General features: G+C 39.8%; 1 protein-coding gene across 4 annotated transcripts in view; it reads right to left on the bottom strand.

Annotated features, from left to right (window-relative positions):
* The window catches only part of LOC143027817 (tyrosine-protein kinase BAZ1B-like), a 71180-nt gene that overhangs the window by 18528 nt on the left and 37556 nt on the right, over positions 1–15096 (bottom strand). For 3 of the 4 annotated variants that reach the window (XM_076189409.1, XM_076189413.1, XM_076189412.1), the window contains exons 21-26: positions 14938–15074; positions 13541–13744; positions 12433–12584; positions 10702–10804; positions 9831–10027; positions 7508–7664 (exon numbers count right to left, since the gene is read on the bottom strand). In XM_076189409.1, coding sequence (XP_076045524.1) covers positions 7508–7664; positions 9831–10027; positions 10702–10804; positions 12433–12584; positions 13541–13744; positions 14938–15074 — 950 coding nt within the window. The remainder of the gene's footprint in view (positions 1–7507; positions 7665–9830; positions 10028–10701; positions 10805–12432; positions 12585–13540; positions 13745–14937; positions 15075–15096) is intronic. The other variant, XM_076189411.1, reaches the window with a different exon arrangement.

The raw sequence follows: 15096 nt of genomic DNA, 5'->3' as shown, positions 1-15096 counted from the left end.
GTTACTCCCATATTCAAAAAAGGTGACAAAAAGAAACCAAATAACTATAGGCCTATTAGTTTGACTTCGATCGTAGGAAAAATAATGGAAACTATCATCAGAGATGCTATCGAATATCATTTAGAAAGTAACCGTTTGATAAATGATAGCCAACATGGTTTCAGACGGAAACGTTCTTGCGTGACTAACTTACTCGAATTCTACAACACAGTTGTCTCGAATTTTGACAAAAGAAACAATATAGATTTAATATATCTAGACTTTGCAAAAGCTTTTGATACCGTCCCACACGAAAGACTTCTTACTAAATTAGCTTTGCATGGAATAAGTGGTAGCCTATTAGGTTGGACTAGTAATTGGTTGAAAGGTCGAAAACAGAGAGTTGTTTTAAATGGAAAAACTTCTGGATGGAAAAGTGTTGCAAGTGGAGTTCCTCAGGGTTCCGTTCTTGGGCCACTTCTATTCATAGTATATATAAATGATATAGACCATGGACTAAAATCTACTGTTTCCAAATTTGCTGATGATACAAAACTGTGCGGAGTGGCAAATGATCACTCAAACCAATTAGATATTCAAGAAGATTTAGATCAATTACAGCAATGGTCTGAAAAGTGGCTAATGAAATTTAACACAAGTAAATGCAAGGTAATGCACATAGGTAAAAATAACAGCAAGTACGATTACAAGTTATTTGGAAATTCGTTAACAAAAGTGGATAGTGAAAAAGATCTCGGCGTAATTATCAGTAACGACCTCAAATCATCCAAGCAGTGTATTTCAGCCTCTGAGAAAGCAAATAAGATTCTGGGATTGATTGCGCGATCTTTTGATTTCAAAAGTCCATCACTCATTAACAAGCTATATAAATCGTTAGTTCGTCCACATTTGGAATATGCTGTTTCCGTATGGTCACCGAATCTCATTAAAGACATTGACAGACTGGAAAAAGTACAACGGCGAGCCACAAAACTGATTCCAAATATCAAAAATAAATCATACGAAAATCGACTTAAGCACATGAATCTGTTTTCCCTAAAAAAGCGTAGACTCAGAGGTGACTTGATACAGGTCTTTAAGATTTTAAAGGGAATTGACAACATCAAAAGTGACCAAATTTTCACATTGAATGAGAATCAGACAAGAAACAATGGTCTCAAACTGTCCGGAAATAGATTTAATTTGGAAGTAGGTAGAAACAACTTTGCCAACCGTGTAGTCAATGAATGGAATAAACTTCCTGCACAGGTAGTGCAATGTAGTTCAGTTCGAAGCTTTAAGAATCATTTAGATAAATACCTAAGTAAGATGCTGTAATTATTATAATTTATGTTATATTATTTGTTTTTGTTTTGTTATAATTTGTCTGTCTGATTTTCATTTATTATTAGTTATATGTCAATTTATTATCATTTACTATTTACCTGTTTGTTTGTTATTCAACTATACCAATGCATTTATTTATGTATTTTAATTGTTATTTACATTGTTATAGTTTTAATCTATTATCAATATGATTTTTTTTTTTAATTTGTTTTTTTTTTTTTTTTTTTTTTTTGCATCCGACCTAGATATGGATCAAAAGGTCTCCTGTCGGCATGCTTTGCCTTTGTAATCCTTTGTAATAAGCTTTGCTACTTTCAAATTTGTGACTACCCTCAACAGCCTTTCCCCTATCCTATATGTCTGCAACACACCCTACAATATCTTCCTGTCAACCATGTCACGTAAATTCTCCAAATCCATAAAGACCAGGACACCTTTCTTCGCTAAACCCACTTTTTTTTTTTACAATTACTCCATTCAGTCTCCCTCTAATCCACTTAATACATACATATACCAAGGCTTTTTTCCCCTTACAAGGGAGGTAGCCAAAAAGGAAAAGGCATAAAATCATTCCCACCCATTCCATCCCTGAATACACTCCACACCCCTCCACCCTCCCTCCCATCTTAACACCTCCCGGATGACGGGTCATCCCTGCACCTTGTCCACTGCCCTGGGTCAGAAGCAGTGTCGCAAGACACAGCACATCCACAGAAAGGCTGCTTCATTAAATCGGCGACCCCCCCCCCTCTCCGTCCCCCCATTGCATAACAGAAGAAGACGGGGAGAAATCCCTTCGGGCTGCGTCAAATTTTGCTCACACATACTACCTCACCCCCCATCCCCCCGCCTATTCCACCTCATGCAATCACAACCTCATCTATATACAACCCCATATGACTTTCCATTTACACTAGAAACTGATCCCTCTAAAGCTATTATATTCATATTTGTCCCTTTTTTCATTGTGTACAGGAACTACACAAGATTTCCTTGAGTCCTCTGTCACATTCCCCTCCCTTTAGAACACATTAAAGAGCCTCACTAGCTAATCCACTACAACTCTTCATCCCTGTCACACTTCATACAATTGAGATATAACCTGACTGCCTTATCAGCTTCCACTACTTTTAATGATTTGTATCACACTCTTTCCTATTGTTCTATAACTTTCTCCCCTTACAGGCATTTTCCAGCCATCTCCCATGTGTGTATAAATATATATATATATATATATATATACACACACACATAAAATAAAGTTTCTGACACCGGAATCCTTGTGTACCCACTTGTGCCTCATGATGCCTATGTAAGCATTATTGTAATGAAGTGATTAAGGATGTTGGTATGCTAAAAATTGCCCCCCCCCCCCAAAAAAAAAAGTGGAAAAGTAATTTGATGTATACACAACACACTGGTCAAGTAGGAGTGTTGTACAACATCATTCACCATAAGAAAAAAAAAAAAAAAAAAAAAAAAAAAAAAAAAAAAAAAATATATATATATATATATATATATATAAAAAAGGGGCATGGCATAAGACTAGCTTATCATTTGACATTAACGTTTTCTTATATAAAATTCCAGAAGTGTATATCACATTTGTCAACATGTACTGACAGTGAGATGAGAAGGCAAGAAATGCAAAGTAACAATTCACTGTATATCACACAAGTGTTGCTGGTGACACTTGTGCATCATTATGTAACTAGGGACTGTGTTGAATGCTGGTAAGTGACTCATCCCTCGTGAAACAAAACCCCAACATGAATCACTGTTTCTGTAATGCCTCAGGGGTATTGCTCCAGTAAAAGCCAATAAAACTTTTGGGATAAAGTTATAAAGTTATGTACATATACCAAGGGTTTTTCCCCCTTTACATGGGAGGTAGCCAAAGTCAAAACGCACTCCACTCTTCCCCGTTTAAACCCCATTCACCACTCCCCCCTCTTAGCTCCTCCTGGATGATGGATCATCCCTGCATCTCACCCTTGGTCAGAAGCAATGCAGCAAGGCATACCACATCCATAGCAAGGCCGCTTCAAAGGGAGGAGCAAGTGAGAGTTTGGGAGTAATGGGAAGTAGATGTGAAATGGGGCAAGAATATGACAAAATATTGAAAGTAATAAAAAAGATGCTTTCAAAGGAAATTAAGACAGGAAGGTGAGGTGAACAGAGTAGAGAGGAAAAGGGAAAAGGTGCAGATGAAGAGGTGATAATGGAAGAGATGGTGGTAAGAGGAAGATGGGTAGAGTATCTTAGCAAGTTGCTAAATGTGAAGGAGGATAGGGAGAAAGGTAGTAGCAGTGGGAGGCACTAAGAAAATGAGTGATGAATGAGGAAAATGGAAGAGAAATAAGAAAAGATTAAAGCATGTAAGGCACCTGGGTTAGATAGGTGTCATGTGGAGTGTCTAAAGAAGGGAGGAACAGTGATGGTGGACTGCCTGCAGTTCCACTTTACAAGGGAAAAGGGGACAAGTGTGAGTGTAGTACTTTCAGATGGACTGGTTTGTTGACCAGGCTTATGACAGGGTTTTGATCGAGAGGAACAGATGGAGTAATTGGTGAGGTGTGGGTTTTGGACATGTAGGGGTTGCGTGGATCAGATTTTTGTGGTAAGGCAGATATGTGAGAAAGCTTTAGGAAAATGTAAAGATGTTCTTTGGACATTTATGGCTGTGGAAAAGGCTTATGACAGGGTAGACAAGAAGGCACTGTGGGAGGTATTGCAGATATATGGGATAGGAAGATGTTAAGAGCAGTCAAGATCTTTTACAAGAGTAGTAGAGCCTGTGTTAGAATTGGAAATGGAGGGAGTGAGTAGTTTGGGGTAATAGTGGGACTTAACCAGGGATGTCATGTCGCCATGGCTGTTCAATATGTATGTGGATGAGGTGGTCCAAGAGGTAAATGCATGGTTAATGCACGAAGGATTGGAGATGGTTAAAGACTATGGAGAAAAATGGGAGATTAACCAATTATTGTTTGCTGATGACACTGTGCTTGAAACAGGATCAGAGAAGGGATTAAGGAAGTTAGTGATTGAATTTGGGAAGGTGTGCAAAAGAAGGAAGTTTAAGATAAATGTGGGTAAAACTAAGATGATGAGATGCACAAGGGAAGAAGATGGCAATAAATTGGAAGTGTATTCAAGGAGGGAGGCTGGAAAAAGTGGATAGTTTTAGATACTAGGGGGCAAATGAGTCAAGAAAGGGAGGAGTGGAGGTAGAATATTGATTAATAGAAGCTAGGAAATGCCTTGGGGGGGATTAAAATGTGTAATGAGAAATAGACATTTAGGAATGAATGTTAAAAGGAGATTGAACAAAGGGGTGATTATGCCAACAGCACTGCATGGGGCAAAAACATGGAACACATGAGAGGAAGAGTTCAAATGAGTTTGAGATGAAATGTCTATGAAGTATGGTAGAGGTTACTAGGGTGGCTAGAATGAGAAGCAAGGTGAGAAGCAGGAGCAGAAAAGATGTTGGGTGATATGGTTGATGAAAGAGTATTGGGATGTTTTCAACACATGGAAAAATGAGTGAAGAATGATTAGTAAATGAATTATGGAAAGCAGAGGTGGATGGAGTGAATATGAGGGGTCAACCAAGGATGAGATGGATGGATGGGGTAAAAGGGGTGTTGGGAAAGAGGGGAATGTCTGTTGAGTAAGAAAGGGAGAAGGCAGGAGATAGGGGTGAGTGGAGAATGGTTGTGCATGGAAAATGCTTTGATGCATGGGAGTGGGTGGGGGATGGGGATTAGGGAGTATGCGTGAATGATATTTTGGCGCAGCCAGAAGGGATTTTTCTCTCCCTTTTCATTTTTTGCCTTTGGCTTCCTCCCTTGTAAGGGTGGAAAAAGCTGTTGGTATAAATGTATGTTTTCTCTGCATGAGGGGATGGAGAAAGGGGTGGGGGTCACCAATTAAATGAAGCAGCCTTCCTGTGGATGTGCTATCTTGCTACCTTGCTTCTGACCCATGGCAATGCGTGAGATGCAGGGATGACCTGTCATCCAGGAGGAGCAAAGAGGGAGGGAGGTGTGGTAGATGGGAGTGGATTTATGCCTTTTAACTTTGGCTAACTCTTTTGTAAGGGGAAGAAGAAGAAGAGCCTTTGGTATATGTATGTATGGGTATTCACAAACAAAAATCCAGTATGGTGTAACTTTTTGACAGAATAACAAGTTAACAAGATAATTTTCATCAAAGCTTTCAGTTTCCTTTATACATACATATAAAGGTACCTTACAAGGGAGGTGGCCAAAAAATAGAGGCATAAAATCCACTCCCACCCATTCCATACCCACATATTCCACTTCCATTCACCCCCCTCCCTCCCTCCCTCTTACCTTGGCTCCTCCTGGATGAGTCATTTCTGCATCTCGTCCACTACCCTACGTCAGAAGCAGTGTCGCAGGACACAGCACATCCATAGCAAGACTGCTTAATTTAATCGGTAACCCCCCCCCTCTCCATCCCCACATGCAGAAAAAGAGAAGATGGGAAGAAATCCCTTTGGGCTGCATCAAATTATTTTTCACAATTACTCCCTCACCCCCATTCCCCCACCCACTCCCTTTCATGCATCACATCATCATCCATACACAACCATTCTTCATTCACCCCTATCTTCTGTCCTCTCCCTTTCTTCCTCAACAGACATTCCCCTCTTTCCCAATGCCCCTTGTATCCCATCCATCCACCTCATCCTGGGTCACTTCCTCTTTTACTAATCTCTTCACTCATTCTTTCAATGTGTCCAAACCATCCCAATACTCTTTCATCAACCCCATCTCCAAACTCCCTTTCCATCCCCATTCTCCTCCTCACCTCCTCATTTCTCACTCTATCCAACCTAGTAACTCCTGTCTGACTTCTCAGGCATTTCATCTCATTCTCTCTACTTTTGATCCTAACACAGGTTCTACTACTCCTGTAAGAGCTCTTGACTGCTCTTAACAGCTTTCCTATCCAATATATCTGCAATACCAGTGCCTTCCTGTCTACCCTGTCATAAGACTTTTCCAAATCCATAAAGGCCCAAAAAACATTGCTACCTTTTCCCAAAGTTTTCTCACAAAAATCTGATCCATGCACATCTCCACAATTTTTTCCAGGCACTCCACACTTCTCAACCACTCCATCTATTGGTTTATTTCCTACCCTAGCATTAAGGTCTCCAATACCACTACATTAACATTTCTCCCAAACTCTTCTATGAACTCCTCCCTTTCCTCTACACTCTTCTCACTACCAGGCCCATATGCACTTTCAAAAACCCACATCTCCCTTCCCAGTTTCATCTTCATCCACATTAACCTTGAAGAAACCTCCTTTCACTCCACCACATGTTTACCTAACTCTTCACTTACTAATATAGCCACCCCTTCTCTCCCTTATCCTTTCTTCACTCCTGAGACCCTCCCAAACTCACCCTTCCCTTTCAACTTAAGTTTCACTCAACATCAACACATCCATTTTTCTCCTCACAAACATACTGCCAATCTCTTCCCTTTACTCTCATCTGTACCACATCCACATACATTAAAAGAGCCAAACCTTATGGTTCTGGTTGGATAACTCCTTCCAGACCATTTTTAGTATGTATGATGGTAAATTTTGAACACGGAGAATAAAACAAAATTTTCTGCTAGGGAGTAATAATTTTTTAGTGATATATATATATATATGGCTCTAGGTAGCCAGTAAATGCACCCACCTTTCACCCATTCCACACCTATCCAACACCAATTTGTTTTCCCTTTTATCTAAACTCCTTATGGATGAAAGATCATCCGTGCTTCCCATTCACTACCTGGGTCAGAAGCAATGCAGCAAGATAACACCTCCACAAAGGGGCCCAAATGCTGATGCTGGTTTACCCATACTGCTTCAATACATGGCAACCTTCCCTCCCTCATCCAATCACAAGTATATAGTGTTGTAAACGATTGCCATTATTTTTTGAAGGAGAAAAGACAAGTGTGTGCACACACAAAAGGCCCTTTCCTGCTTATAACAGGGTTGCCCAGTCAAGGTAGTCCTTCACACATAACATGGTTTAACACCATGAGCTCCCCTACTCAGAGGAGTTTAGGAAATGCCTACTTACGGACTTCTTTGAAGTAGGGAATGTATATGTACTTATCAAGTGAGAGCAAATACATACCTCTTCATCCTGACATTCCTCAAATTCCACTTCTCCTTCATCTTCATCATCCCGTACTTCCTCTTCTTCTTCCTCCTCCTCCCCTCCTTCCTCATCTTCTTCCTCCTCTTCACTATCAATAATATACTTCTTGACTTCTGTTCTCCTAGAACTACGTCTGCAAGTAACAAAAACATAAATTCATTATTCCAATGCATACTTTGAAAAATAAATAAACATGGTTCTTAAATAATAAAAATAGACCATAGATATGGTTGTTTAAATTGAGATATAAAAATGAAGTAATTAATATGAAAATAATTAGTCCACTACAGTATGGGGGGGGCAAGATGAATATAAAGAAAAAGAGAGAATATATCTACACACAAACCTTAACATACCTTTATCAACCCTTTTATTTTAGTATAACTCCCTTATCACCTAAAACAATACATGATTGCTAAATCCTACTTTATCAGCATTTCAAGTATACTGATTTTATGAACTGTATGATAATGTACATACATATACCAAAGGCTTTTTTCCTTCTTTAAGGGAGATAGCCAAAAAACAAAGGCATAAAAACCACTCCCACCCATTCAATTCCTATCACACTCCACTCCCCTCCACCTTCTTCCCTCACTCATATCTTGGCACATCCTGGATGATGGGTCATACTTGCATCTTGTCCATTGCCCTGGGTCAGAAGCAGTGTCACAAAACAAAGCACATCCACAGCAAGGTCGCTTCATTAAATCAGCGACCCCCCCTCTCTGTCCCCTCATGCAGAAAAGGAGAAGACGGGGTGAAATCCCTTCGGGCTGCATCAAATTATTTCTCACATATACTCCCTCACCCCCCATCCCCCACCCATTCCACCTCATGCACCGCAGTACTAACAAAGTTCTAACTTTTAACTTAAAAACAAAACTAAACTGATTTCTCTACTTGCACATACCAAAAGCCATTTTCCTCCTTATAAAGGAGGAGTGGGGGTGGAAAGGTAGTTGGGAGATAGGGTGGATAAAAGAGTATTGGGATAGTTTGGACACACTGAAAGAATTAGTTTAGAAAGACTAGTAAAAGAGATGGGGAAGGCAGAGGTGGAGAAAGTGAACATGAGGGGATGATCAAGGAGGAGGTGGATGGATGGGGTAAGAGGGGCATTGGGAAAGAGGGGGAATGTCTGTTGAGGAAGGGAGAAGAAAGAAAATAAAAGTGAGTGGAGAATGGTTATGTATGGATGATGCTGTGATGCATGGGAGTAGGTATGTGCGAGTGATATTTCTCCCTGTCTTCTTTTTCTGCAAGAGGGGATGGACAGGGGGTTTGCTGATTAAATGAAGTGGCCTTGCTATGGATGTGCTATGTCTTGCTGCATTGCTTCTGACCCATGGCATTGGGCAAGATGCAGGGATGACCTGTCATCCAGGAGCCAAGAAATGAGGGAGGGAGGGGTGGTGAACAGGAGTCGAGTATGTAGGGATGAAATGGGTGGAGTGGATTATGCCTTTGACTTTGGCTACCTCCCTTGTAAGGGGGAAAAAGCCCTTGGTATATGTCTTCTTTAAATTAAGTCTCTGTTCTATACGGTGTCATGGGGATATCCCCCTTCATGCAATCTTCTCAGTATTCATCCCCAGATTCCCATTTCTCATAACATTTTTCACAGGCCTCCCTGTATCCTGCCCATTGCCCTGGGTCAGAAGCAAAGCAGCAGAACAGCACATTCACAGCAAGGCTGCTTCACTTAATTGCACCCCCCATCCATAAAGAAAGAAGACGGGAGTAAACCAGCCCAACTAGTCAGGCACTGAGGTAGCACCATCTTACTCAACTACCTTTGACCTAAGCAATATTGCACAGGTCTGGGGTGACCTCTTTCATCCATAAAGTGCTTAGATGGGATGAGCAATGAATAGGTGAAGCGTGGGTGTAGGTTGAGTGTATCTTTTGACATGGCCATTCTCATTATATATATGTATACATTATATATATATATATATATGCATACACATACCAAAGGCTTTTCCCCCCTTACATGGGGGCACAAAAACCATTCCAACCCACTCCACCCCTAATACACTCCCCTCCCCTCCAATCTTGGCACCTCCTGGATATATTTGTAGTAAATGCCTTAATAATTGTTTAAAGAGTGCACCAGGGTATTATATGCCAAAGCCAAATTTTACAGACACCCTTACCATGACCAGATTAACATTCTGTAGGATTTCAAGCCCTACAAAACTACACAAATGAACAATGACCTCAGGTTTCTCATTCTTTATTGAATAGCATGCAACTCCCCCCCCCCTCAATTGAAAGGGCTTTTTGAAGAACTTACCTTGTATATTTAACTTCAAAATCATCTTCATCATAATATTCATCATCATCAGAAGTGATTTTAACTCTCTTGGAATTCTTCTTTTTCTTCTTCGACTTACTTTTTGTACTTTTAGGTTTGGAAGTTGATCCCATGCAAATGAATGAATCACTCTCTTCCGTAATACTATTTTTGGAAATGTCAAAAATCTTCTTGACCTAACAGAAAAAACAGAAAACTCATGAAGATAGATTATTTACACATACTTCACATGATAAAAATCCTTAGAATTACAGTAAACCGACAATATATAGAACCTTGTTATAGTGATTTTTGAATATGACAAATACCATATCTAAGCTTTGTTGATACCAATTTAATACTGGATGGTGTCCTGAGTGCAGGCACAGCATTCATAATAACAAATGTAATCAATACCAATGAAATGTATAAATTTTGTAAATTTCTACGGATGTAAAGATACAGAATTCTAGGTTAAATTTCTGGGTCTATGTACATCTCTATCTTTTCTATCAACTCATCTATAAAATCACTGTTGATGTTCATGTTTTAAACCATCGAGTTGTGCAATATAACATCTTAAAAATACAAAGGCTGTTCATCAATATCATTTACTATTTACCTGTTTGTTTATTATTTAACTATACCTATGCATTTATTTATGTATTTTATTTGTTATCTACATTATTATAGTTTTTATTTATTATTTCATTACTATTATAATTTTTTTTTTCTTGCATCCGACCTAGATATGGACCAAAAGGTCTCCTGTCAACATGCTCCGCCTTTGTAATCCTTTGTAAATCAAGCAAAAGTGCTGCCAGTTATCACAAAGTAACATAGTGAGAGCAAGAGTTAAAAATATACATACCTTCGGAGTTTCTTCAGAATAGTTTCTTTTCTTGATAAATCTCCCTGAGCGTGTTGTCTGTCTATTATTCCCTGACTGACAGTCAATGCACTCCCAATCTTTCCTGTAATTTTATATCATAAATGAGACCTTGAATGCCTAAAAAATCAATACAAATTTAATCTACCAATGAGAGAGAGAATACAAGTGAATTAGTGACTGAATAAGAGATGTGAGAGTGAGAAGGGGAGGAGAGGAAAAAGGAGAGGAGGTGACAAGAGGAAGAGAAAAGGAAAAAAGGACAGGGGAGATGAGAGAAGGTGAGGAGAGGGGGAGAGAAAGAGTAAAGTGGGAGAAGGGAGAGAAAAATATAGAGAAATTGAGAGTAAGAGAGGGAGTGAATGAGTGTGCATTTGCTTACTTGGACTTGCTTTGACAAGAAGAAGCTGAGAGAGGAGTGGGAGGGAGTGAAGGATAGAGTAGAGGAATAGGGATGGTTCAAGGAAGGCATCACAAGATGTGCAAAGATGGTGTGTGGAACAAGGATGGGAGGGAATAGAGGGAAGGGTAGTGAGTGGTGGGATGACGAAGCAAAGAAGGCGGTAGAAGAAAAGAAGCGAGCTTTCACAGATTGGTTACAAAATAGGACTACGGAGTCATATGAGAGGTAGAAAGAAAAGAGAAGAGAAGTAAAGCATAAGATAAAGGAGGCAAAGAGGAGAGCAGATGTGAAATGGGGTAAGAGAATGACAGAAAATTTTGCAAGTAATAAAAAGAGGTTTTGGAAAGAAATTAAAAGAGGAAAAGGAGGCTAATCAAGTAGAGAAGAAAAGGTAAAAGGTGCAAATGGAGAGATGATAATGGAAGAGAAGGCAGTAAGAGTAAGATGGGCAGAGTATTTTAGGGAGTTGCTAAATGTGAAGGAGGATAGGGAAGGAAAGGTAGTTGCAGTGGGAAATGCTACGAAAACGACCGTGATGAGTGAGGAAAATGGAGGAGAAATAAGGAAGGATGAGGTGAAGGCAGTTGATAAGATGATGAGAGCAAGTAAGGCACCTGGTATGGATTAAATCTGCAACCCCTCTCTCTGTCCCCTCACGCAGAAAACGAGAAGACGAGTAAAAATCCCTTCGGGCTGTGTCAAATTTTTCTCATACATACTCCCTCACCCCCTACCATTCCACCTCATGGATCACAAACATCATCCATATACAACCATTCTCCATTCACTCCTATTTTCTGTCCTCTCCCATCTTTCCTCAACAGACATTCCCCTCTTCCCCAAAACCCCTTTTACCCCATCCATCCATCCCATCTTAATCACCCCCTCATGTTCACTCCTTCCACACCTTTTACTAGTCTTTCTTCATTCATTCTTTCAATGTGTTCAAACCATCCCAATACTCTTCCATCCACCCTATATCCCAACTACCTTTACACCCCTGTTCTCCTCCTCACCTTCTCATTTCTCACTCTATCCAGCCTAGTAGCCCCTATCATACTTCTCAGACACCTCACCTAAAACACATACAAACTCCTTCTCTCTTCCTCTCTTTATGTTCCATGTTTCTCCCCCATACATATACATAAACACAAAGTGATAGTGCCAGTTCATAGAATTAAGGGGTTACTCAGCTACAACTACAAAATACATTTAACCAGGATGTCAACACTGGCATCCTCATATGCCCACTCACATGTTTATGAGGATGGAAGAGGTTAAGTTTATATCAAACGTATTCGCTATCTTACCTTGCTCTTGTTTGCAATGGTGGGTTGTGACATTCAGAATGATAGGCTGCGGGGCAACCAGCGCAGTAGATGAGCCCAACAGCACCATAGCACACTCGACATTCCTTCTCGTGCTGTATTTCCTCTCCATCCATATCCGCTTCTTCAGGTTGCTACCGATGTCAAGAAAAAAGTATTAAATGAGATTTATCTTCTCTTAATTTTCATATAAGAGAGACAAACAAGCCGCATATAACTGAAGAGTAAGAGACGATACCCCACAAGCATCGCTCATTTCCTGCATATTACAATTTGGTAAATACATACACTTAAAACGAGGGTGACCACTTCAAAACATATATCCACATTATACACAAGTTCAATCTAGTCAATTACCCCTTCTATCTAAGCATCTCAGAAACATGGTCATCCTTGTCCTCACCACAATGAAAGCAACGTAGCAAGACAACATCACAGCACAGCCAAAGAACCAAAGACGGTTGACCCCATATTCATAGTACAGCAACCCTCTTCTACTCAAAATAAATTATGAATGGGAGATTCCTACAAACTGCATCAAGCGTTCATGCACCCACCATCTCCCTCCGTTTACAAACATCCTTTGTACTCTTTTTTTTTCTGCCTCATAGGCAGAGCATGTGCATCCTAAAAACCCAAAACTCCATTCCTCCATCTCTTTCTTGGTATTTCTCTCAAGCTCACTCCATCTACAATTCCACTAAGTCTTTTTATTTATTCTTTCCACAAGGCCAAACCACTTCATCACTGATCCACTCCACCCAATAGATCCCTTCCCAACACTGTTTTCTGCCCCACCTCTAAATTTCTCGTTTCAACTTTCCTTGCAACATGTTTTTCAAACATGGCATCTGAAGTACATTATTTTTCCTCTTTTCTCATATTCCAAGTTTGCTCCATACAACATTATGGGTAACATTCTCATGCAACCTTCTCTTTACATTCATCCCCATAAACTTAACTCAACATTCCCCCCAATATTCATTTCTACATTCACTAGCACATGCAATCTCAAATGCCAAAGCTTAAAACCCCACCTCCCTAAACCCAACACACACACATCCAGTCAACTTTCCACCACAATATTTACCTGGTTATCCGCCTTTTTCCTCTTCTCCGCTTCTGCTTTGCGAGCACTAATAAGTGGATTTGGATTACATGCAGGGCATAACCATCCTTCTGTGGGTTCGGTCTTTAATGGTGGCCGTAAGCAACACCAATGGTAACCCTTCTCACAGCTGGTGCACACCACCAGGGGATCCACTTTGTCTTTATTACGACACACTTTACACTTCTGCCAGCAAATACATTGGAAACTGTCACCAATATATTCTTTCCAAAAGGAATATAAAATAATGACAAAAAACATTCCTCTTTAATCCTTTCTCACTGGGGGTACTGACTACATAGTTACACAGTCAATACTTATGAAAATTTATGGTCACAGCCATAGCAAATAAATAAATAAAAAATAAATAAAATAAATTTGCATATCAGAAACAAATCTTCACACAGAGGAAAACTCAACTTCATTTATTTTTCATTCTTCATTGCTCTTCCTATCTCTTACCTACTTGAATCTATCCTTAACCAATCAAAATCAAATCTTTATTTTACTGTGCTCCTGAGATGGAGGGATAAGAATGCAGCCACTGTATTCCTATGGGTTGCAAAAGGCAATTAAATGGAATGGAGTGAGGCATAATAATTATTATCTAAGGTTTTTCAGTAAGGATTTGATGCAAATGAGGATCTGTTGAGGACAACTCCAACCAAAACCCAAGTAACTGGGCCAATGAATGTGAACAAGCAAGAGCAAAAAGGGGGTAGTACGCTTGCAAGAAGAAAGATGGATGTGTTAGCAATGAGATCAACTAAGTTGAAAAGTAAAGGCGCAACATCATTTCATTGATACATAAATCATATCTTGCCGCTTACCAGTAGAGCCACTCGATACACATTACCTACCACACTTTCATACTCAAACTTACATGGTATATGTAAGTTTGAGTATGAAAGTGTGTTAGGTAGTGTGAATCAAGTGGCTCTACTGGTAAGTGACAAGATATGAGTGAGTCCTCATTATACAGTACATATGCGTTCCTGAAAACCTTACCGCAAATTGAAATTACTGTATACCGAACCCAAGTCAACTTATGGCAGACATACTTTCTCCCTGCTCTTTTTTCAAAATATCTAATTTTACCTCCAAAACACGAGCAGATACCGTATCTGTGAATTTTTCTTACTGCAAATAGAATCGAGGGTAGTAATTGCCACATACCGTAACTGTGAATTTCCCGGATAAAGAATTACCGTATAAGGAAGATTCGCTGTATCAATGAAATGATGTTTGTGTGGGCAAGTGTTTCTATTTCCCTTGCCCTACTCTCTTTAGTTGCCTCTTAGAACATACCAAGGAGCAAATTGGTGATATTCTTGTCCCTAACCACAGGGTGTTGACAGAAACAAATTAATATATATTACCATGACAGCCATGGAGCGCTCCCACATGATACAAGAGTCGAACATGCCAACGAGCAGATGCAATCTGGAATACGTTTTACAGGATCGGACAGCCTCCCGCCATCGCTGAGTTCCCACACACTCCACCTCTTCTGTTTCTAAAAATAATTCACAATACAT

Source organism: Oratosquilla oratoria, chromosome 8 (assembly GCF_046742065.1).
Source record: "Oratosquilla oratoria isolate Oo_2021 chromosome 8, ASM4674206v1, whole genome shotgun sequence".
Lineage (NCBI taxonomy): Eukaryota > Metazoa > Arthropoda > Malacostraca > Stomatopoda > Squillidae > Oratosquilla > Oratosquilla oratoria.
This window is presented reverse-complemented; position numbering and strand designations above follow the sequence as displayed.